Genomic DNA, 22,623 nt, shown 5'->3' on the forward strand with positions numbered 1-22,623 from the left:
AAATCACTAAAGAAAATCATGTTTGTTTGGTTTTTTTTTGTCTTCCTAATCCCAGAATTGAGGTATGGAAGACAAGCAACTGCTGTGTATTCTATACCAACACACAAGCACTTTTTTCTATGTTGTATCTAACCTAACAAAATACATGCAGATGTCAGATACACAGGAATGCTCCACAAGCCCACAATTTATTTATTTTACTCAGTTATTGATGCCTAAAGGGAAGTCTATGCTTTAGAAAATTACCAGTTCCGTTTAATCCTCAGAACAGAAACTAGGGGTCACTGCACTGTTTATTAAACAGCTCTTTCCTCTGAGGAAAGCTCGCCATATTTCCACTTATCCTTATTAATGCAAAATCAAATTCAATGAAAATAAAAACTTGTATCACTATAACTGTATAATATTATGTACTATCTCTTAACTATCCTTATCTTTCCAATGAATCCTCATTCATTTTTTCTACTTTAAACTCTTTCTATGCTTTAAACTCTATGAAATGAATAAAATATCGTACTGTAGATGAAATTTGTCTTTAGTATAGGAGACTAGCAAAGATAAACCTTTACTGTTGAATTTTCTGTTGCAAATAAATAAGAGAAAGTTCTCATACAAAAATTTTCAATGATATTTTACACTAAACATCTATTTGTGGCCACTTCTAATATCTAAAAGAATCACGGTTCAAAACTGAGTAACACTGCTAAATAGAAACCCTAAGGATTTCTCTGACTATAAAAGTATTGTTTTATAGTAACAAACCAAAGGGCTTTCATATTTAATGTCACCACTGTGTTGGTTAGTAGTGTGTTTCCAGGGAGTCCGCATCACCTTAAAGAGATAGCCTTCTTGTTTCTTGAGAAAGCATGTTATGGAACTGGAAAGATAGCTCCAAGGCTAGGAACATACACTGTTCTTGAAGAGAATCATACTTTGATTCCTAGCACCTACAAAAGGCAGAACGCAATCACCTACAACTGTACTCCAGAGTACAGTTCTGGATTCTGCTGGCTCTTAACCCATGTGCATGCACATACGTGCGCGCGCGCACACACACACACACACACACACACACACACACACACACACATGTTCATGTACATGCACACAGATATATATATATATATATATATATATATATATATACACAATAAGGAAAGCATATCGTTATGAAAATATGAAATGAGATTTCCAAATGACACATTGCTAAGGTGAGAGCTAAAAAATATGGAGATACATAAAATTCAACCAAACAAAGATGATGCAAGCATACACATGTGGTGGAGCGAGCATTCCACCAGAGCAAAGAAGTCTGTCTTGCTAAGCTGTCCAGAAGCATATGATGCTTGGTCTAAAAGATTTCCCGAGTCCTTATAAATGTTCAGATATTAATTTTTCTATCTGGAGAGCAAAGCACAGCCGTGTTGTCCTTCACATGGAACATTAGTGGCTGGAAATCTCATCACCTCAGGTATTGTGGTAGACCTGTGTTTATTTCCATCAATTTTAAGTGTAAAAGACTGAATGACCTAAAATCACATAGCTTTTAAAGAGCTGTTATAGGTGACTAGAAAGGCACTGAAAAGAACATGAAATGAGGTAGGTTAATGTGTCTAGCAGTCTAGTAATTACTCAAAGAAATAATATCTTTGAGCTAAACAGCGTCAGAGAAGTGGGCAACTAGACTGTAAGAAACAGCCATCAAGTTCTTGTTTGAACTCAGCCATTCTGTGAGGCTTTTATGTGTCTATTCAGGACACTTTAAGGAAGCTAAGTGATGAATATTGTAAGAGGTTCTAACATACCTTAATGTAATGTCTGAGCACACCAACTTGATTTAATAAAAGTTGAAATATTTTTAGGCCATGTAAGTATTTTAAAGATCTAAATTTTTAATATTTAATTTAAAACATTATTCATATGTAGTCTATCAAAGAAAATATCTAAGTCCTTTAAGACAATATTTTATTTTATTGGGTTTTTAAACTTATTTATTATTTTAAATGTATTTATTTATTAATACATTCATATTACATCTCAATGGTTATCCCATCCTTTCTATCCTCCCATTCCTCCCTTCTTCCCATTTTCACCCTATTCCCCTCCCCTATGACTGTGACTGAGGGGGACCTCCTCCCCCTGTATATGATCATAGGGTATAAAGTCTCTTCTTGGTAGCCTGCTATCCTTCCTCCTAAGTGCCACCAGGCCTCCCCATCAAGGGGATGTGAAGACCATATTTTATATACATTTTTACAATGATATTTGATTTAATTTCTACTTGGCTAATTGATTTCTGATTTTATAATGAGATATATGTATATATATATATATATATTTATATCAATATAGTGATAAAAGTAGTTTCTCCTCATTAAAAAAACTTTGTTGCAATAAGAACACATTAAGACTACCATCTTAATGACGGTTTAGATGCAGAAAGTAGTATTGGGCTGTGGTTATTCAGCAGATCTCAAGAATTTATAGGCTACTAGCATAACTCAGACTCCATGCTTCCGCATAGTTTTCTCTGATTTCTAAATCAAATGTAATTAAAGTTTTAATAGATTCTTTGCAGTTACATGCAGAACATGATGTTTAAAATCTCTGGAACCCTGGGGAAAAAGTGTTTCCGAAACGTCTCATAGAACTCATGTATTTTAAAGCAGTATTTGAAAATTTGTCCTGTATCTCATCTCTACAAATGCATATGTGTGTGTGTGTCACATACACACACACACACACACACACACACACACACACACACACACAGATATACACACACCCCATATTTCCCAAAGGCATGTTTCCTTAAAACAATTCCCAAGAAAAATGTTGTTTTTATCAGTCACTATCAACTAGAATGGGTTTAGAATACCTTAGAAGAAACATCACTGATTGTGTCATGGAGGACACTTCCATAGACGTTCAACTGAGAAGGAAAGATCTGTCATCAGTGTAGGTGGGCTGTCAGATGGGTTGGGGTTGGAAGTAAGTAAAAAGACAAAAAGGAGAAAGAGAGGTGAAAAGGTTTTCTCTTTCCCTGCTTGGTGCCATAGACCACGCTGCTCTAGCTTCTGTGCTTCCCCGGTCATAAAAATTCACTGCTCTGAACTGTGGGTTAAAAAAAAAAAACAACAACAACAACAACAAAAACCCTTCCTCTGTGAAAATGCATTTTGCCAGATGTTTGGTTACTGTTGACGAAAACAACTGATACATTTCTCAATGCGACATATCCATCCAAGTCTTTTCATCCTCCTCTTCTTCTGGCCAGGTCCTTTCCTGTGCTACTAAAAACTTCCTGTATTGTCCCTGACTGCTGATTCTTACCACGGTATGTCTTCACTCTCTGTGTTTTCACTCTCTGGAGTCACCAGTGTGCCTAGATAGATGGTATCATACACAGTGAGTTGGAAAGTCCTTCTGGATATCACTAGATTACAGGCTTCTCTACTGGTCATTGAATAAATAACTCTTTAAAAATATGATAATCCCTTCCCTTGACACGTTTCTTAGGCTCACGCTTCTTTGTTAGGTAAAACATTGGCTGGGAATTCAGCTCAGTAGCGTGTCTCCTCAGCCTCAGCTCTTCTCCATGTTATAGGATAATGCACTCACTGTCCCCATAGTTTCATTCTGGAAAGCTCTGCAACCTCTCTTGTTGACAGCTAATGGTTGAGCTACCCCCTTCACGTACCTAATTGGTCTCTGTCACACTAGCAGCCACGGGTTAAGGCTTGGGTCATTTGCCTGTCTTCTCTATAGTCATACAAATACGAGGGTGATTGTGATGGGCATTGTCATTTCCTCTTCCAAGATGCCCTCTGGAACCTTGTAAGTACAGATTGTAAAATGAGGTTCCAGCAGCTCCAAATTGATGTTATATCAGATGTGAGTCAGATGACGCCTTCATTAGTGTGATGAATGGTCCATGCCAATGCTGAGGCCTTAGTAGGTGCAAGCAGCAACCTCCTTATCCCGGTGCCATCAGCAGACAAGGAACTTCATTTGCAGTCGGACTTTAACATACTCAGCAAGGACTTCCATCTCAGAAGCAAAACAAAATGTGATGTATTTAACAGAAGCATATTATCTTGAAGACATATTTATCCACTCTCATAAGGGAAGAACTATTATAAGGAAAGTATGTTGTTACAAGTCATGAAGGCAAAATATTCAACTTTTTCACCCATACTCAGAGTTATAGAAAATAAAAACAAAGGCTGCTTCTGTGTGCTATGTTCTTGACACAGCTATAGCTTTTAGATCTTTAAGTGTGTTCCTGAAAAAATTAATATATTTTAAAAATCGTGTACTAAACCACCTCAAAGGGGAAAATCTTCTCTTTTCTTTAAATGATATTCTTCTTTCTAATGTTAGAAGTTATAGGAATTAATTGTGGAAATAATGTAATCTATGATGGAGAAATAGTTTCTCAGAAATTCACTTCTGCATGTTAATTACTAGGGCTTGATTCTGTTTACTTTGAATCTATTACCTATAGTTTTATGTATAACTATTTATGTATAACTATGTATTTTTGACACTATTATTTTGTAACACTGAAGCTCTGATGACATGAACATTCATTGCACATAATAATCCTGTTCAGTTAATGCAGTTCAAAAGGACGCAAGCTCATTTCATCCCTTTGTCTCACCCACCATCACCAGAGGCAGTCTCTCCCTGAGTACCTGCTTGCCAGGGTGGGCAGGGAATTTGGTAGATGGTTTTCACTTTTTTCCCCATCCTCTAATAAACACTCCACAGTGTCAACTCCAGCTCCTGGTAGCAGACCACCTGCTGTATCCTCTTATTCTTCTCTGCCCCCACTCTCAGGGAACTAAACAGATCTTCTCCCACAGGCTTCTCTTTTCATCCTATCCCTTTGTCTCTCCAGCTAACACCTTAGACACTCTCCTACTCTGAGGAATCATGGCAGAGCCAGATTTAGCCTCCCCCCACCCCTGGACTCTCTCAGCACATCCCAGCCCTTGACCCGATCTCTATTCCAGCAAAGGAGCTCACAACACCTAGAAATAAGCTTTACACTGATTCTCCCCCCCCCCCCCCCACTCAGCAGCACTCTCTACCAGGTACCTGAAGATCATTAAACATGACTAAGATCCAGAGAGGGCAACAGAAAGCAAGGAATAGAAAATCTGCTCAGCAAATGCAAGAGTGGACATCAACACCTAGAAAGACAATCATCCCAAATCCAGATGACTGGACTCCAGTGTAAAAACACAATAAATAACAGCCAGGATGTCTCCAGTAGAGACCAATAATCCTACCATAGTAGGCACTGAGAATTTCATCATCAATGAAGCACAAGACACAGGCTGGGAAGTCAGGTTAAGTTTTAAGCTAGTTTAGAGGTTGCCCAGCAAAAGACCTAAAACCTTAAACTATATAGAAGAAGTCTTGGTGTATTTGAACCACAATACCTCCACATAATAAAGGACATTTACAGCAAGACTATAGCTGATATCAATCTAAATGTTTCCACTCAAATTGGGAACAAGATAATGTTGTTCATTCTCTCCATACATATCCAATATAGTGCCTAAATTTTTAGCTAGAGCTATAAGGCAACTGAACGAGATCAAGGAGGTCCAAACAGAAGAGGAAGAAGTTTAAATATCTTTATCTGCAGATGATTTAATAGTTTATGTAAGGGACCCAAAATATTGCACCAAGAAATTCCTGCAGCTGCTGAACATGTTCAGCACAGTATCAAGACACAAAATTAACATGCAAAAGTTAGCAGCTTTCCTACATACATGTAACAAATGGTCTAAGAAAGAAATCAAGAAAACAATGCCTTTTACAGTAGTCTAAAAAAATAATATCTTGGAGTAACTCTAATCAATCAACCGACCTTTTTAAAATAAAAACTGTAAGATATTGAAGAACAAAACTTAAGAAGAGTTCATGTTAGAGTCAGTTCCCACTCTCCACATAACTGTGGACATGAACTCTGGTGCCCCATATTTGACTACTTTCCCGTGATGGGGAAGCGTGGTGGCACTCAGAAAAAGGATAAGCAGGTACCAAGATGAGACTTGATAGATAGCCTATGACCATATAGTGGGGGAAGAGGTCCCCTTTGCTCAAAGATCTAGAGGAGGGGAATAGGAAGGGGTGGATACAAGTGAGGGGAAAACAATTGAGATGTAATTTGAATAAATTAATTAAATAATAATAAAAACCTTAAGATATAAGAAAATGGAAAGACCTCTCTCTCTCTCTCTCTCTCTCTCTCTCTCTCTCTCTCTCTCTCTCTCTCTCCTCTCTCTTTCTCCTCTCCTCGCCTCTAAAAAAAAAAAGGATAACTAAAACAGTCCCAAACAATAAAAGAATTATTAGAAGTATTACCATCTCAGCCCTCAAAGTGTACTATACACTACAGTAATAAAAACAGCATGGTGTTGGCATAAAAACAGATATGCTCATCAATAGAATAGAAATAAAGAATCAGACATAAACCCAAAACACGATGGACAACTGATTTTTTTATGAAGAAACAAGAAATACACACTGGACAAAAGACCATGTCTTTAACAAATGAGGCAGGTTAAACTGGATAACTGCATGTAAGAAGACATAAATAAATCTATAGTTATTGGCAAACAACTCTAAATGGGTTAAAGACCTCAACATAATGCCAGATACACTGAATCTGATAGAGGGCAAAGTAGAGAATTGTCTTGAACCCATTGACATGGAAAAAGACTTTCTATGCAGAACAGTGTTAGAATAGGCATAAGAATGATGACTAACAAATTGGCCTAATGAAACAGAAAAGCATCTGTACGGCAAAGGGCACTATCACTCAGACAAAGCAGCCAACTACAGAATGGGAAAATATTTTTTACATATCCTATAGAGCACTCATATCTAAAATATATAAAAGCATCAAAAATCTGGACATCAAGAAAACAAATAATTAAACTGGTATAAAGATATAAACCAAAAGTTCCTCAGAACAATTGACTGAAAAGCACTTAAAAGAATGTTTAACACCCTTAGTCATCACCTCTTGTTGAAGGATTGAGACTTAATGGTTGTTGTGTTGTTGTAGTCTTGGTTTTTTTGTTTGTTTGTTTGTTTGTTTGTTTTTGTCAAGGTCCTGCTGAGAGCTTAGATGGACTGGCCATGATTTCTTCTTTCGAGAGTTGAGTGATCTTTTACAGAAGTGCTTAAACCCAGCCTTAGAAACATCTTGCACACTTTTCAAACTCCCTTGGGCCATCTCTTTGTTGGTTTTTCCTGTGGCTTTGGGGAAGAGCCTGATGAAAGAAGGCCCTGGAACATCAGAGAAGCACTGAGTGAGGAGAGTAGCGTGCTCTCTTCATCAGCTTTGAGAAGCTAGTTAATGAACCTGAGACTTGGCAGCAGGGGGAAGTCAAGCACACTTCTCTCCAGTCCTGGCCCTCTTTTTTGGCAAGGATCACTTTTTAGGATCTTTTGCTTTTAGTCCCTGCTCCTTAGTCTCCTTTCCATTGGCTGTAGCCAGATAAACACCCAGAAGCTAATCCCAGTGTTCCGAGGAGCAAACCTCTTATTATCAAGGCCCTGTTCCCCTCATCAATATGTCCAGCTAGGCGAGCTTAACTGGCTGAGAGAACACCTTGAGATTTTAAATAGGGCCGGCAGTGTTATAGGCTGGGAGAAGATAATGGCCACCAGAGTGCCAATGTGTCTGAAAGAGATGGCACAGCAAGGAAGCCTCTTAACACTTGATCTGCTTTACTTATTTGGGTACTTGGCCATTCCTGTTTTCAGGATTCTGGTCTCTCTGTGGGAAGTATTAGGGCCTCTCCCTTTGACAAGTTTTCTGCCTCACTATGCTGTTGTGTCCAGGATCTTTTATGTGGTCTAACGCAAGCTACAGTAGCACAAAAGGCACAGGATGGACTCTGTTTCTAACCAGCTTCCTCAGGCCACTGTGTGTATATACTAACTTCCGATAAATTTTTCATTTCTAGATAATGAAGAGAATTGTTGAAAAGCTATTCCTTTCAAGAAGGAGATTTCCTGTCTTCTGATTATATGTCAGTTATAGTACTTGTCCATCCCTGGGCTTATCAATCACAGGGCAATTCTCATTAAAGTGACTAATATCCATTTTAACATTTTTCATTCCATAGTTTGCAAAAACCATCCAACCAACCAACCAACGACAAACAAACAAACATTAAGTACAGTTATTCCTATATAATTAGTGTCCAGTGAGTTCTTAGGATAGTAATGCATATTTTCACAAAGCATCATTAATCCTATTTCAGAAGTGAGACAAAGGTCAGTCTGACAGCTTCTTTTACTCGTCCAAAGGCACCAGTTACGAAAGCATAGAAAGTTTGTTAAAGGCCACTGTTAGGTTTGTATGTTGTTGCCTTTCAGATCTCAGGAAGAATGATTATAGGATGTTGGCGAGGTCCTCCTGGAGCAGGGATAGGACAAAGGGACAGGTACAAATACTGCACAGTATTAAGGAAAGTAGTTTTCAGCAACAGTTGTCCCTACTGTTGTGTTCCATATATTTTTTTTTAATGTTTTCTTCTTGGTCACCTTACTACAAACATCAAGGTTATGACCCCAATATAGTCTCTTTCTCTCTCCTCCTGTCATTCTCACTCTCCATGACTCAGTTTTTATTTATTGACTCTATTTTGTGAGATAGGGTCTTATGCTATAACCCAAGCTATCCCTAAACACACAGTGATTCACATGACCTGCCTCAGCTGTACAAGTGTTGGTGCTGTGTTTTCTTTTTTTGAGGATACCTCTTCGCCTCTTCCTAGACTGTACACTCCTAGAAGGCAGAAGGAACTGTCTGTGTTATTTGCTGCTGCAGTATCCATGGTGCTTGGAATGCTATGTGATGTACAGTAGATCTTCAGGAACTATCCGCTGAATCCATAAATAAAAATCACTCTGGCTGGGTGTGGTGGTGCATGCCTGTAATCCCAGCACTCGGGAATGCAGAGCCAGGCCGATCTTTCTGAGTTTCAAGTCAGCATGGTCCAGGACAGCCAAGGCTATATACAGAAACCCTGTTTAAAAAAAGCAAACAAAACCAATCAATTAAACAAACAAAAGGAATCATTCCATCCAGTACTACAGCACTGGAGAATCATACAAAGTGTTTCTTTGGGCTGCATTGTCTCTAAAAACATAAATAGTTTTTTTTTCTTATATTTGTCTCCAGTAGGCAATAGTATGATGTGTATCCAATAAACTCACAAAGGATAATAAAAGTATCCTGGTCAGTCCTGTTGATTGGTCTTTTTTCTCTTTTGACCTTGGAAATCACATATTAAATATCTTCTTCCTAGAAAGAGCTCTGTTTCTGCTATTTTTTCAATTACAGGCATCTAAGGCCAGTATTTTTGCTTCTTTTTTTGTTTCTACAAGTGGAATTCAGAAGGAGAATTTAGGGGACACTAAAGGAGGAATATAGCAATTTTTAAATTTAATATATAGTTATGTCATTTATATGCACACCCTAAATATGTTTGTCCCTAACATGGTCTCCTTAGCTCTCTTTCTGTTACTCTTCCTAGTCTCATTTATTTATTTTTGATTTGTGATACAGGTCCTTACTCTGCTCATAAGCTAGACATATGTCCTGCCTTAACTTTCCAAGTTTTGCTACTGTGTCAAGCCAGCACAATCACATCCATATTTTTTTAAAATATTATTTGAGGGTGTATATGGCTAAATATAAAAATACAAACTGCTCACCACATTTACTGTTAATGTAAGTAAATGACTTCAGGACTGACCACTTGATATAGATAATTAATTAAGGAGTTCATCTTTGGGGAGGACAATTTCTTCTTTTTTCAGCATTCCTTAGTTCCTGCAGTTTCTTCTACTATGTTTGCCATCTTATCACAATCCATAGGGCTGTCTAGAGTCACATGTACCCTTGAGAAACATCTGTTGATGAAATAACTATGTTAGAAATGGGAGCTTAAATGTAGAATTCTCTGTTTGCCCTTGGTGACATAATTAAGCAGAACTGTGGGTTTCTGTTTAGGTGCATACACAGATATAGAAAAGGGTGGGATATGTAAAAATATGTAAATAGGAAATTTTTAATTTCATTTTGTAGCTCTTGGAGGCCTATTTGAAGTTAACAATAAATAAAAGGATTTTTTCATGATCTACAGAAGCTTTTTAAAATCCTAATTATACACACTCCTAAAATAGTGCCAAATGGTGATTATTTGAAGAAAGCTAGGAAGAAACCAAATATAGAAAAAGGACACATCTTTTCCTATGTCAAAAGCAACAAAACATCCACCTAGACAGTTTCCATTACAAAAGGTCACTTTTTGTATTCATAAACTGAGTCATTCAGCTATTTTTTTTCTTTCTTTTACTCTGAGAATATAAAACAAAGATAACTTTGACTTAAGAAAGCTATGGTACAAACCAACCTTGACTCTGCCGCTAATTAATGATATCAAAAGGCCCTGCCGGATTATTCTGCAGCCTTTTTATCTCTGCATGATGAGAAACTTCAAACGGCCTCCTATCTCCCATTGCCAGTTGGGTGTCATCTATAAACTGAGCAATAGCAGCAACTGTTCCCAGTAAAACAACTGCAGCAAAAGAAGATAATCAGCCACTTAACGATCTAATGAGCATAGTTATGGTCTCCCAAAGTGGATACACAGTCAATATTATTTGGAAATGGAGCACCAGGATATGTCCTGCCTTGACACCAAGCAAGAGACTTCCTCACCTAAGACCACTCATGCAACTATATGTTTATATTTTCTCCACACATACAACACAGGGTCACAAACACTTCTTGCACACTCTTCTCATTTTTTTTCCCCAGAAACATTCTCTGCATTGCATGGCAGGCTTTGTCATATAATTGTTGTGAGACTGTGTTGTACTTTTTTCCCCCTAAACTTCTAATTAGATTTCATGGTAGTTTAAAAGGTGAAGGAACTGCTCAAAATGACAAAGGTTTTTGGGTAAAATGTTTCTAATGCTCGAGCAAATTTGCAGTGAAACTCCTGTGAGGAGGATAAACCCCAGCCTGTGAGTCATGATCCTGTGTGCAAATGTTACTGCTGTATATCATCAGGAGGTGCGCTGAAACATTGCCGGGTGCTGGGATGATCTGCCAATAGATAAAAAGCCTACCACGCACGCACGAGGACTGAGATCAGATCCCCAGTAACCACGTATAAGCTGGGTAGGAGCAGTATTAGTTTGTCTATAGCATCAACACTCCAGATTCAGATTCAGAGACAGGGTTTTCAGGGTGAGGTATCAAGCTGGACTAGCCAAAGACCCTGCCTCAGGAACTATAAAGTGAAGAGTAGGTGAGAGAATCAGCTTGTTTGTTCCATACACAAATGCATACTGCCCCCATGTGTACACAACACACACACACACACACACACACACACACACACACACACACACACAAGCACACACATGCAAATACACAATTGTCACAAGGCTTCATTGTTCTGTATGGCTACTGAAAATCAATTCGTCCTATAAATGACATCATATCTAGTTTTAGTGGATATCTGATATAAAGCTTTATTGTCTTAAGAGTTAAGAATAGATCTGAATTTTTGCAGTCTTCTAAAATATAAAGGAAATATTATAAATATACAAATATTTAAGTCCTTAAGAACCACTGTTGAGAAACATGAATGGAAACCTTCAGCATATTTCCCCAGTGCGAGGTAACATGATGTCAGGCAGTGGTCAGTCACAGTACTTATCCTAGTATCATTTGCAAGAAGATTAGTAGAAAACAAGTTATTGATGTGTGGCTTCACTTTTACTATAATTCAATCAACATTGTGGCTATATTTGGAAATAACAGATTTTAATACATGGTACAATAGCTTACAATAGCACTTAAACGAACTATCAATATAGGGAAATGTTTTAATAATAAATATTTTTGTTGTTGTTCTCTCACAAGCTAAACTGTTTGCTCTTTCTGAGAGCAATGCATTGTACTTGTTAGATAATTTACAGTAAACACACATCCTTTTAATCACATTACAGAAGCTTAAATAGATTTGTAAAACCATTAAAAAAATCAATACTTAGCTTTTAGGTGATGAATTAATTAATAGAGTGTGAATGCTTGAAGTCTGCATTACCCAGCATGCACTGTGGCTTTCATAACATCACTGTCAATGGGAACTGTATACAAAGTAACATGATGTAACTGTTTGAAAAGAGTTGATAAAATATATCAATGCCTTTTTCCCAATGAGACTATCCCAGTAATTCTGCTTTTTGGTAAAAAGTATTGGAATTTTTTTCAGCTACAAATAAAACTGTAAGAACAAAGTACCATATAAAATTTAGGGAAAAGTCATTAGAGGTGACCCAACCTTTTGTAATAGGACAGACCAAAGATGAGAATTTATATAACAAAATGTGAGAATTATAAGATTTAGGAATAAAATGTCATTCTTTTCTGCATAAAATTTAAAATCCTTTTTTATGGAAAAATAAGCCATAATTTTGTATATTTTTTGAATTTTGTCTTAGTTACCTTTTTATTTATTTATTTTATTTTTATTTTTATTTTTATTTTTTTGCTCTTTTAAGATATCATGACCAAGGCAAGTTATAGAATACAGTATTAAGTCTTGCAGTTTCAGAGGTTGATTCCATGACTATGGGAACCCTGCTATTAATGTCAAAGTCTGGCATTTCTGGATAAGCCCTGATCTTAGAATAAGATGATGGACTGACAGACTGACTCCCTTTCTCACCTGAGTTCCCTCTCTGCCTGATCTGGGGAACCCTAGATCTTCTACAGAGCCTCAGCTAGCCCTCAGAGAGATCCCAAACCCAACCCTTTGCTAATAAGAATCCTGTTCAGCAAGCACCTGGGGATTCCTGAAAACACCCCCACTGTGCTAATAAGAACTTGGTGTCTTGGTTTTCAACCAATGACCTTTAACAATGCCTAGAATTCTGCCCTCCACCCATAGGAAAATTAAGCACTGCTTCCCCCCTCTTGTTACAGGGCTGTGTTTTACATGTAGATCAAGTATTCGTAGCCCCAGGGAAACACATTCAACCCTCAAAACCCTTCCCACTGCCCACAGTTTATAGGTCCCTGCTTTCACATGAAATAAATGTGTTAACATCAACTTTTCACCACAACTGTCTGAGATTTGTCGTTTATTCTCAGGAAGGAAGGGTTCCCACTGCTGGACTATGGGGCTTGGCTGCCAGCCAGGCTGCTATAACTGCCCAACAGCTACACGCTCCGTGCTGGCCACCAGTGAAGCACCTGCGGGGCATGAATCTCCCCACCCCCATACCTGCCTTCCAACCCTCCAGGCCTGAGTCTCACTAGACCTTGGTTTTGGCTTTGAGCGACCAGGCGCGACTTTTGCCCACACCCCTGCTATTAACACAGCTTAACCAAAGAGCTGTAACACTGAGGTATCATCACACGCTTCTGGAACACCCAGGTATCCACTGCCATTTGATAATGGTAATCTCATTTAAAAGAGCTAATGGTTGGGGAGGAGGTCCCCTTCTGTCAGAGGTCTAGGGGAGGGGAACAGGGCGAAAGAGGGAGGAGGGTAGGAATGGCGAGATACAAGCGAGGGGATAAAAATCGGGATGTAATCTGAATAAATTACACTTTAAAAAAAAAAAAAGAGGTATCTTTAACACCCAGTGGAAAACTCATTTCCACCTCCGCTGGTGAGATGAGGAGCCTCTTCTTGCACTGGGGCCTTGTCCTGAGTGCTGGCTGTTCCTCAGTGAGATGGAACCTTTGATCTCGAAGCTCCTCTGTTGCGGTATGGAAGCTGAAGTCCCAGGCTGCTACCAGAAGCTGAATGACACATGACCATCGTGGATGGCTCTGGAGCAGCAGCTGAGAGCCTTCATCTTAAGATCCAACCATGAGGCAGAAAAAGAGAGAATAGCTAGGAGTGACCTGAGATTTTGAAAGCTTAAAGCCCACCCTCAGTGAAATACTTCCTCCAACAAGGCCACAGCTCCTAGATGTGGACCAAGTATTCAAGTATATGAGCCCATGGGGGCTTTTCTCATTGAAACCATACTGCTTTCACTCATCCCTTTTCCTCAGTTATACCAAATGAGAATTCTGTTGGCAAATATAAACCTATTGTCACATGCCTTCTAGACTTACAGCTTCCTTGGATACTCATAAAAGAGAGCAAACAAGTAATTAAAATACAGGAATTTTGAGAGAATAATACATAAATATTTTGGTAGATCTTCAATTTCTGTAAAAAATATTATGAGTATGAAATTAAATATGAAGCTTTGCACTTCAGACACTAATATTACCTAGACAGCCCTGAGGCCTTATTGAAAACTTTGGAGAATATTGTAGATAAAGAAACAAATTGTTGAATAGAATTAGATATGTTTTCGGGCAACCACGTCTTGTGGAGAAACGGTGCTTTAATGAAAGAAAAATCATACAGGGCAGAGAATCCATCTTTGATCTTCAAGTAGGTGCCAATTTTAGATGTAAGAAAAAATATAGCCCAGAAACTTGTCTGGTATGTAAATTCTGGGTCACAGGAGGCTGAGTGGAGCCAAAGACTGCTATGAATGCAGCACAACAAAAAAGAACAACTGTGCTTAAAATACTGTGAGTTTTACAGATGTATGGATGAGACACACATTGGATAATATGGTTCTCAGGAAGGACTTTTATGTAGGACAGGGTCATATTGCAATGTCAAAAGGTTGGACATATCTGAAACTCAAGGATATTTATTAATATTATATAAAAGAGAAACAAAAGCCTAGTTCTTGAGATTAGACCCTAGTTCAGAGAGAAATCAGTAGTGACAGATAATCAAAAGCTAAAAAGATCTCCACCTCTCATAAACTAAGCTATATAATTCTAAATACTAGATTGACCATGTAAGCCATTAAGAGAAAAATATTCTTTGTGATGATGAAAATAAGACACAGCAAAATTCAGGAATTCTGCTAAAATTAGGGAGAAATAAGACCAGCAGAATGCCTATAAACTATTAGCATTTCACAAAATTAAACGACAAACAGTATGTAGACTGATAAAAATAAAAGGAAGAAAATTAAGTAACTGAATAAATAAATGAAATAGACAAGCAAATATACAGCAGGATACCTTCTCTGAGGTAACTGACCCTGGTAAATCTACAGAGAGATTACAGAGAAAGAAAGCTTAAAATTGAGTGATGTCAGCCTAGAGTATCAGTAATTATGAGATACTTCCAAAAATAGGATAGAACTCTCATGCTAAAAATCATGTGTAGAATAGCTCTATTGCTGGTAAAATAAGTTGCTACCCCGATAGAATTAGCATCTGCAAGCAACTCAGTGTGTGTGTGTATGTGTGTGTGTGTGTGTGTGTGTGTATGTGTGTGTTTGTGTGTGTGTGTGTGTGTGTGTGTGTGTGTGTGTGTGTGTGTGTGTGTGAGAGAGAGAGAGAGAGAGAGAGAGAGAATATATTTTGGAAGAAATAATCAAACTCAGGGCTGAAGTCAATGAGGTAGAAAAAGAAAACAATATAAATAAATAAAAAGAACAATTGGCTCTTTGAGAAAATCAGCAAGAAAAACATTTAGCCACATTAACTAAGAAAAAGATGCTCCAAACTAATACAATTAGAGACAAAAAGAGAGAGAACAGTCACTGGGGAAATTCAGAGGATCATAAGGATTCACTTTTTAAAAATAAATATTCCAGGGATGTAAGAAGCAATGTCTTTCAAACACAACAGAGCTGATACACATATGAACTGAGAGAAACTGTAGCAGCATGCACAGGACCTTCTCAGGTTCAGGCAAGGTGGGGAGAGGGAGAATTGGGCATGAGTGCCCACCCCTACCTAACCAAGTAATTGCAGGTACTTGCTTGAAATTAATATCCAATTGCAAAGAAAAAATTAGTTTCCTACAATGGAGTTTCATTGAGTGTGCATTAACCACACTTAAGGGTAGCCACCAAGCCAAGCAATAGATGGCAAATACAAAAGAAACTCGTGGTATTTTTGTTGATATTTTGTCTCACATTACTGTGTTTTGGCACTTTTTTTCTGGTCTTTGATTGTATTTTATAGTTTCTGATTTTGTGTTCTTATGAATTTTATTTGTGGGATGTAGTGTGTGTGTATGTGTTTGTGTGTTTGTGTGTGTGTGTCTTGTGATTTATTTTCTATAAGTGCTGGTTTGTATGACTTTGTTTGCTTTCTAAGGAGAGAGAATGAAGGGACACAGAGTTGGGTAGGTGATGAGGTGAGGAGAATCTGAGAGGAGTTGGGGAGAGGGAACTAATCAGAATATAATGTCTGAAAAACTTCAATTAAAAAATCTGTATTCAAAAAAGTTTATAATTTGTATTCAACTAAGCCGGAAAACATAAGTGAAATGGACAATTTAAGTTTGATACAACCTATAAAATTTAAATCAAGAAATATAAGAAACATAAAAAACATAAACAGATAAGCAATGTACACAGATGTGTAACATCTAGTGAAATTGAAGAAGTAAGCAAAAATGTCCCAACCCAACATATCCCAGGGTCAAATGGATTCAGTGCAGAATTCTATCAGGCCTTTAAAGAGTAACTAGTATCAATACTTCTCAAATTATCCAGCAAAATAGAAACTGAAGGAAAGTTTCATGATTTTCTTTGCAAATCCAATATTACCCTGATAAATAGACCCCTAACAAAAAGAAAATTGTAGAACAATATCCCTTAAGAATACAGTAAATGTATTCTTCAACAGTAAATACTTCAAAATTTATAAAAGATTATTCATATGATCAAGTTGGCTTCATTCCAGAGATGTAGGGATGGTTCAATCCACCATATAAACAAACTCAAAGACAAAAACCACATGATCATCTTATTTGATGAATAAAAGACACTTGACATAATCTAACACCCCATCCTAGAAAAAGTCTTAGAGACTAAAGATAATTAATAAAATGAATATATACATATATATTTTTTTTAATAATAAACATGATTTATGACAAGTCCTTAGCCAATGTCAACCCAACTGAAGAAAAAAGTCCAGGCTGTTTCACTAAAATTAGGAACAAGACAAGGATATTTACCTTCTCCCTACATGTTCTATATTGTAATTGAAGTCTCAGATAAGATGATTAAAGGAATGGTCAAAGTGTATTTGTGGATGGTATGATTTTATATATCAAAGATTCCACTATGAAATTTCTACAACTAATAATACTTTTAGCAAATTAGGAGGACACAAAATTATCAGATTAAAAATCAGTAGACTGCCTATATACAAATGATAAAGATAATACAAAAGAGAACAGGGAAACAGCACCTTTTACAACAGCCTAAAAAAAAAAAAAAAAAAACTTGGGAAAACACTGACCAAATGAATGACTTGTATAATAACCTTTAAGACTTTAAAGAAAGAAAATGACAAAAAGATCATAAGATGAAAAGTTCTATCTGTCTTTGTGCATCGGTAGGACCTACATTGCCCCATGTCTGATGACTTAAGTATGTGATGTCTTCAGCAGCAGAGTTTACTGTCAACTTCTAGAAGGTAACCAAGAGCATAATCAATGCCTGCAAGGTTTGGGAGTGTATGGTACTTCACTAGCCAACACCTTCAAACCAGGTAGCCCATTCATGGCCTGTGGCTTTATCTTTGTTAGCTTATAGTTTCTATTAGAGCCATTTTCATCCCATTATTGGGGTAACTCCGTTTCGGCCCTTCTTATATGTGTGTTTGTATATGCTGTTTGAAATTCTCACATAGTAAGCTTTTTGGGCATTTTAGAGGAGTCTGTAGTGTTAGTTCTCCCTCTCCATAATCCCTCTTCCCATAGCAATGATCCCTAATGAAAACAACCTATAAGGACTTCCAGAAAAAACATGAAAAAAAAAAAGGTTGTATAATCCATACCAAGCAATGCAAAGAAAAGTAAGAGATGAAAGAAAAAGTCAATCTAAGTCATTAAAATAGACTTTAAATAGCAACTCCTTCTTGTCCTACCTGTGTTTCACTGACCAATAACTCAAGTAAGTGTTGAATGAAAGTGATGAGAGCAGCCAGTGATATGGCGGAGTGGGTGAAGCACTTAGACTTACAGGTCGGGCCACCCAGTTTTGATCCCTGGAACCTGCATGAAGAAGGGCAGGCAGAACTGATTTCTCAGAACTGTTCTCTGAGCTCCACACTTATGCTGAGGCATGTGCAGACTGACACATCCTACACATAATACAATAAAAATAAACACATTTTAAAATAAGAGGTGAAGATAACTCACCATCTTGCTGCTCCTTGCTGCTGTTAGGAAGGAAGCTTTCAGGGTGATGGTAGTTGTCAGTTCTTGTGTTTGCCTTTTATCACATAGCAGTATCATCTCTACTCTTGTTCTTGATCCATTTGACTTTTCCAAGCATTCTTATATTTTTTATCCTTTTTCTCATCCTTGGGTTTTGTTAGGTGGCTTTTGTCTCTGTTTACATACACTATGGAACTGATGTTTCTTTTACCATTATTTATTTTCTTTCTGTATAATTTTTTTGTTTGTTTTTTTCTGTCTATTTCCTTTAGGGACTACATTTATGTTGATTTAAGAAGCTTGAAATTATCCAACAGCTCACTAATGTTCTATTTTTAGTTATTTTCCCTCAACGAGTATAATTTATTTTCCATTTCTAATATTTCCTTTGGTACTGCATTATTTTTTATTATTTCCATTTTGTGCATCTTTACTGTAGAATTTGTATTTGGTTCTGGAAGTTTAATTAGAAAATTTAATATATGTGGAGAGATGAAGTTACAGGTTCAATTTTTTTCCCTGAAGTTTTGGCTCAGAAGACATACATCTTTAGAAACTGCTTTAATGTCACTGTGTGGTGACGGCATCTGTCTCAGTTATGTATTGGTTTCTGTTAAAGACTTCACTAGAAATTCTGATCCTATTTCCCTTTCCTTTGCATGCCTATGAATCCTCAATTAGCTGTCAGACAGTGTGTGTGTGTGTGTGTGTGTGTGTGTGTGTGTGTGTGTGTGTGTGTTTCTGATAGGATGGCCACTATTTTTTATTTCTATACATATTCTTAAGCTTTAACTGGATACCACAAAACAGTGCTAAACCAGAGCCCAACTGTGCCCCACTCATGAGGCAGAATGCACCTGACCACTTTACCCTAGGCTGGGTCTGGCTTGGAGAAACACTCACTCGTCCTGGCTCTTGGAAACCCCAGCTATGCTTCCTTCTATTCCTCTTAAGTGGTTCACTGCATTGCTCACAGGCTATGCCTTTGCAGTGTTCAAGGGCATCTACTACAGACTTCTGGAGTTCTCCCTTTTGGTAGCTCTCGCCTTTCATTACTCTGTTCCAAGAACAGCTTCGGCTTCCCTGGATCCCAAAGCTAACAGAAGCCGCCGTGTTTCCCCTCCCTGTGGTCTACTCTTTCCTGGGACAGCAGACGAACATTTTGTGAAGTTCATCTCTCTCTGCTCTCACTTCTTTGCAGGAATTTGAAGCTATTTCAGGCATTTGTCTCATGTTATGTGCTGTTGTCTTGGGTAAAAGGGACAGTCTGATTACTATTATTCCATCTTGAATACAACAGTACATCTCTTCCAGTGGAATTTTAGCTATAGACTCTATTTCTTCTCTTATAACGGTTACTCCAGTATAGTAACTTTCAGATACCTGAATCAATGAAGATATTTACTACATGCTGAAGTAGAATGAAGCTACGATACTTTACTGACCCTTTTTACTTGAATGACACATTTTCTCCCAATATTCCATATTGCTTTGATTCTCTCTCCAATGTAGTTATTAGTATTATTTATTTATATGATGTTGGTTCATATTTACCCAATCATTTAACATTTATTTCTATGTCCAGTTTACTAATTCTGTAGTCACTTAGAAACTTAACAACATACATGTTACTTAAAATACAATGCATGCCAGTGACTGCAGTCACCTTCCTTCTTTAGAGAATGTACTTACAGCGAGGTGTAACTTACAAATCAGGAGCAGTAAGAGGTTAAAAACAGTATAACACTAGCCAATGAAGTATGGCAATAAGCAATATTCTATAATAAAAGTTTGCACATTGAGACCATCGTGAGTGAAATAAGGATAGCTCTAAAAGGAACACTGCAAACGTCAATCTGATAAGAAATACTGCTCCAAAATTGCTATTGTGCCTGTAGCATACATGGTGTGTATACACTGGAGCAAAGAAGTATTTATATCCATGGAAGGACAGACTGGGATGGCATAACCTATCTCAAAACAACACTCAACCTAAACCTTATAAATTATTTTTGAACTTATTTTTGATATTTTTAACAGTTTACCAAGAATACTCCAAGCAAAGACAGTGAACCTGCAGTTAACAGTGACAGGATTATTGTCCTTCAGTTGATTATTATACTTATTATTTTTACTGTTCATGAACCTATATGTTCTGTATACATTTTCAGCAAGTGCTTTGCCACTGAGCTACATCCTCAGCAAGCAAAAGGAGCATGGTAGATGACTCTCTGTATAATGCACTTGCTGCAAAAGTGTGAGAACCAGAACTGGTTCTCCATGGCCCACATAAATATCATGTGGTGGCCCACCTCTATGTAACTCAAAGATTACTGGAACAAGTGTCAGTTAGAATAACAGAGCTGTTGCCTCTGGGTTCATGTGAGAGATAATGCCTTTATGCACAAGGTGGGAAGAAATTGAGGAAGACATTTTGTTTCAACCTCAGGCCTCCACATATGCACTCACACATGTTTATGCTCCCTCAACACATGAAAATATATGCAGAAAGGGAAAGTACATTTTTTAAGTGAGAATGTCAGAAAAAAAGAACAAAAGAGAGTGAGAAATTAGAAGAATATAAGTGAAAAATGAAACAAAATCAGAAAGAGATGGGGAATATGGAATATCCTAAGACTGTAGTAGTTAAACTAGTTAGCCTCAAAATAGGGGAGGAAGAGGGCACAGAAATGTAATTTGGGTGAGAATAGCTGGTCAAAAAGGTTGGTTATTTTACCTAATGGAAACTATTTTCTCATTTAATGTAGTTCTCAAATACTGCATAAAAGGGATTAGAAGCAGCTGGAATATTGGCAAAAGGATAAGGAACTAAATCCTGAATAATTTAATTGAAACAGCTGCAGTCATACTTATAGCAATAAAAAGCTGACTACATTATTCAAGAATAGCAAAAAGAAAACTGGTAGGGGTATGAGTCCATATAATTCAAAAAAGGAATACCACTTACACTTATATATCTTCATTTAGCTCATATTTCAGTGGTGGGGAATCTTGGCCTTTTGTCACATCATGATAACCAGGTCTACTATTTGATCAGAAGTGATTTTATAGCTCTGATTTGGTCTATTAGACAAAAGTTCCGAGTCTTCCTTCAGTTGGAATGGAAGAATTCCCACCCCTGGAAGTGAAGAAAAATATGACTGGAGATGGAAGTGACTGGTTTTCCCACTTTGGAATCCTAGGGACCCAATGTTGAATTTCCTGCTACCGGACACTTCCGTGCATGGTAATACACTTTGCTGTCAAGATGAGGAATTGTGTCATATAGGATGAACTCCTACAAGGATCAGACACAGAAGACACTTTCACAAGTAGGAAATGCCACAGACTTCACCAAGATTTCAGGTAAGAGTTAAGCTTTAAGTATTTTTTCTTCATATTTAAAGTGTATATAATATTTACACTGATAACCAACACATGTGGACATTCTAGACTCATTAACAAAAAATGTATAGGTTTGTATAGGTTTTTGAAACTGATTGATTGATATAGAAGACAATAGCACTAGTTATTCAATTACTGATTTATTGAAAGGCAGAGATCCATATAAATATAATACTAGATGAAGCTACAGGTCAAGTAAGATTCAAACATCATGTGGAATATATTCTTTCTCAAATGAAACATAAGTACAGTAAAATCTGTATCTTATTTCCTGCTCTACTGATGTGAAGAGACACCATAACCAAGCCAACTCTCATAAAGGAGATCAATTAATTGGGGGCTTGCTTACAGTTCCAGGGGCTTAGTCCCTTGTCACATCAGGAATCATGGTCGCACGGAACATGGCAGCAGACGGGTGTGGTGCTGGAAAGGTAGCTAATCATTACATTCTTATCCATAGGCTGAGACTGGTGTGGGCATTTAAAAGCTAAAAGTCCTCCAACAGCCGCACAGTTCCTCCAAGGCCACATTTCCTAATCCTTTCAAATAGTGTCACACCCTGGTGACTAAACATTCAAAAAGTGAGCCTATATGGCGCCATCCTTACTCAAACCAGCACATTCTACCTCATAGCCCTCATAGGCTCACAGTCATATTATATTGAAATATCCATTCAGTCCAAATTCAAAAATCCTCATACTCTCAGCACTCTTCAGAAGTGCAAAGTCCAAGACTCTTCTAAGACTTAAGACAATTTCTTAACTTTAAAACTCTTTAAAATAAAAATCAAAAAGTAGACCACATACTTTTAACATACAACATACCTCCAACAAAACATAATGATCACTCTGACAGGGAAGAAAGAAAGCACAGTGAGGAACTACTG

At 37.4% G+C, this 22,623-nt stretch overlaps 1 protein-coding gene across 8 annotated transcripts in view; it reads right to left on the reverse strand.

The window, feature by feature from the left end:
* The window catches only part of LOC311604592 (uncharacterized protein), a 63,276-nt gene that overhangs the window by 16,675 nt on the left and 23,978 nt on the right, over positions 1-22,623 (reverse strand). For 4 of the 8 annotated variants that reach the window (XM_084794607.1, XM_084794608.1, XM_084794609.1 and 1 more), the window contains 7 exons: positions 21,301-21,471; positions 13,727-13,923; positions 12,162-12,229; positions 10,455-10,619; positions 9,754-9,951; positions 8,793-9,062; positions 6,328-8,486 (listed from right to left, as the gene is read on the reverse strand). In XM_084794607.1, the coding sequence (XP_084650733.1) occupies positions 10,574-10,619; positions 12,162-12,229; positions 13,727-13,923; positions 21,301-21,316 (327 nt within the window). In that variant the 5' untranslated portion in view covers positions 21,317-21,471 and the 3' untranslated portion in view covers positions 6,328-8,486; positions 8,793-9,062; positions 9,754-9,951; positions 10,455-10,573. Of the gene's footprint in view, positions 1-6,327; positions 8,487-8,792; positions 9,063-9,753; positions 9,952-10,454; positions 10,620-12,161; positions 12,230-13,726; positions 13,924-21,300; positions 21,472-22,623 lie in introns of those variants that run through there. The other 4 variants (XM_084794611.1, XM_084794612.1, XM_084794613.1 and 1 more) reach the window with 4 other exon arrangements.

This window comes from Acomys minous, assembly GCF_964271855.1.
Source record: "Acomys minous genome assembly, chromosome: 9".
Classification (NCBI taxonomy): Eukaryota; Metazoa; Chordata; class Mammalia; order Rodentia; family Muridae; genus Acomys; species Acomys minous.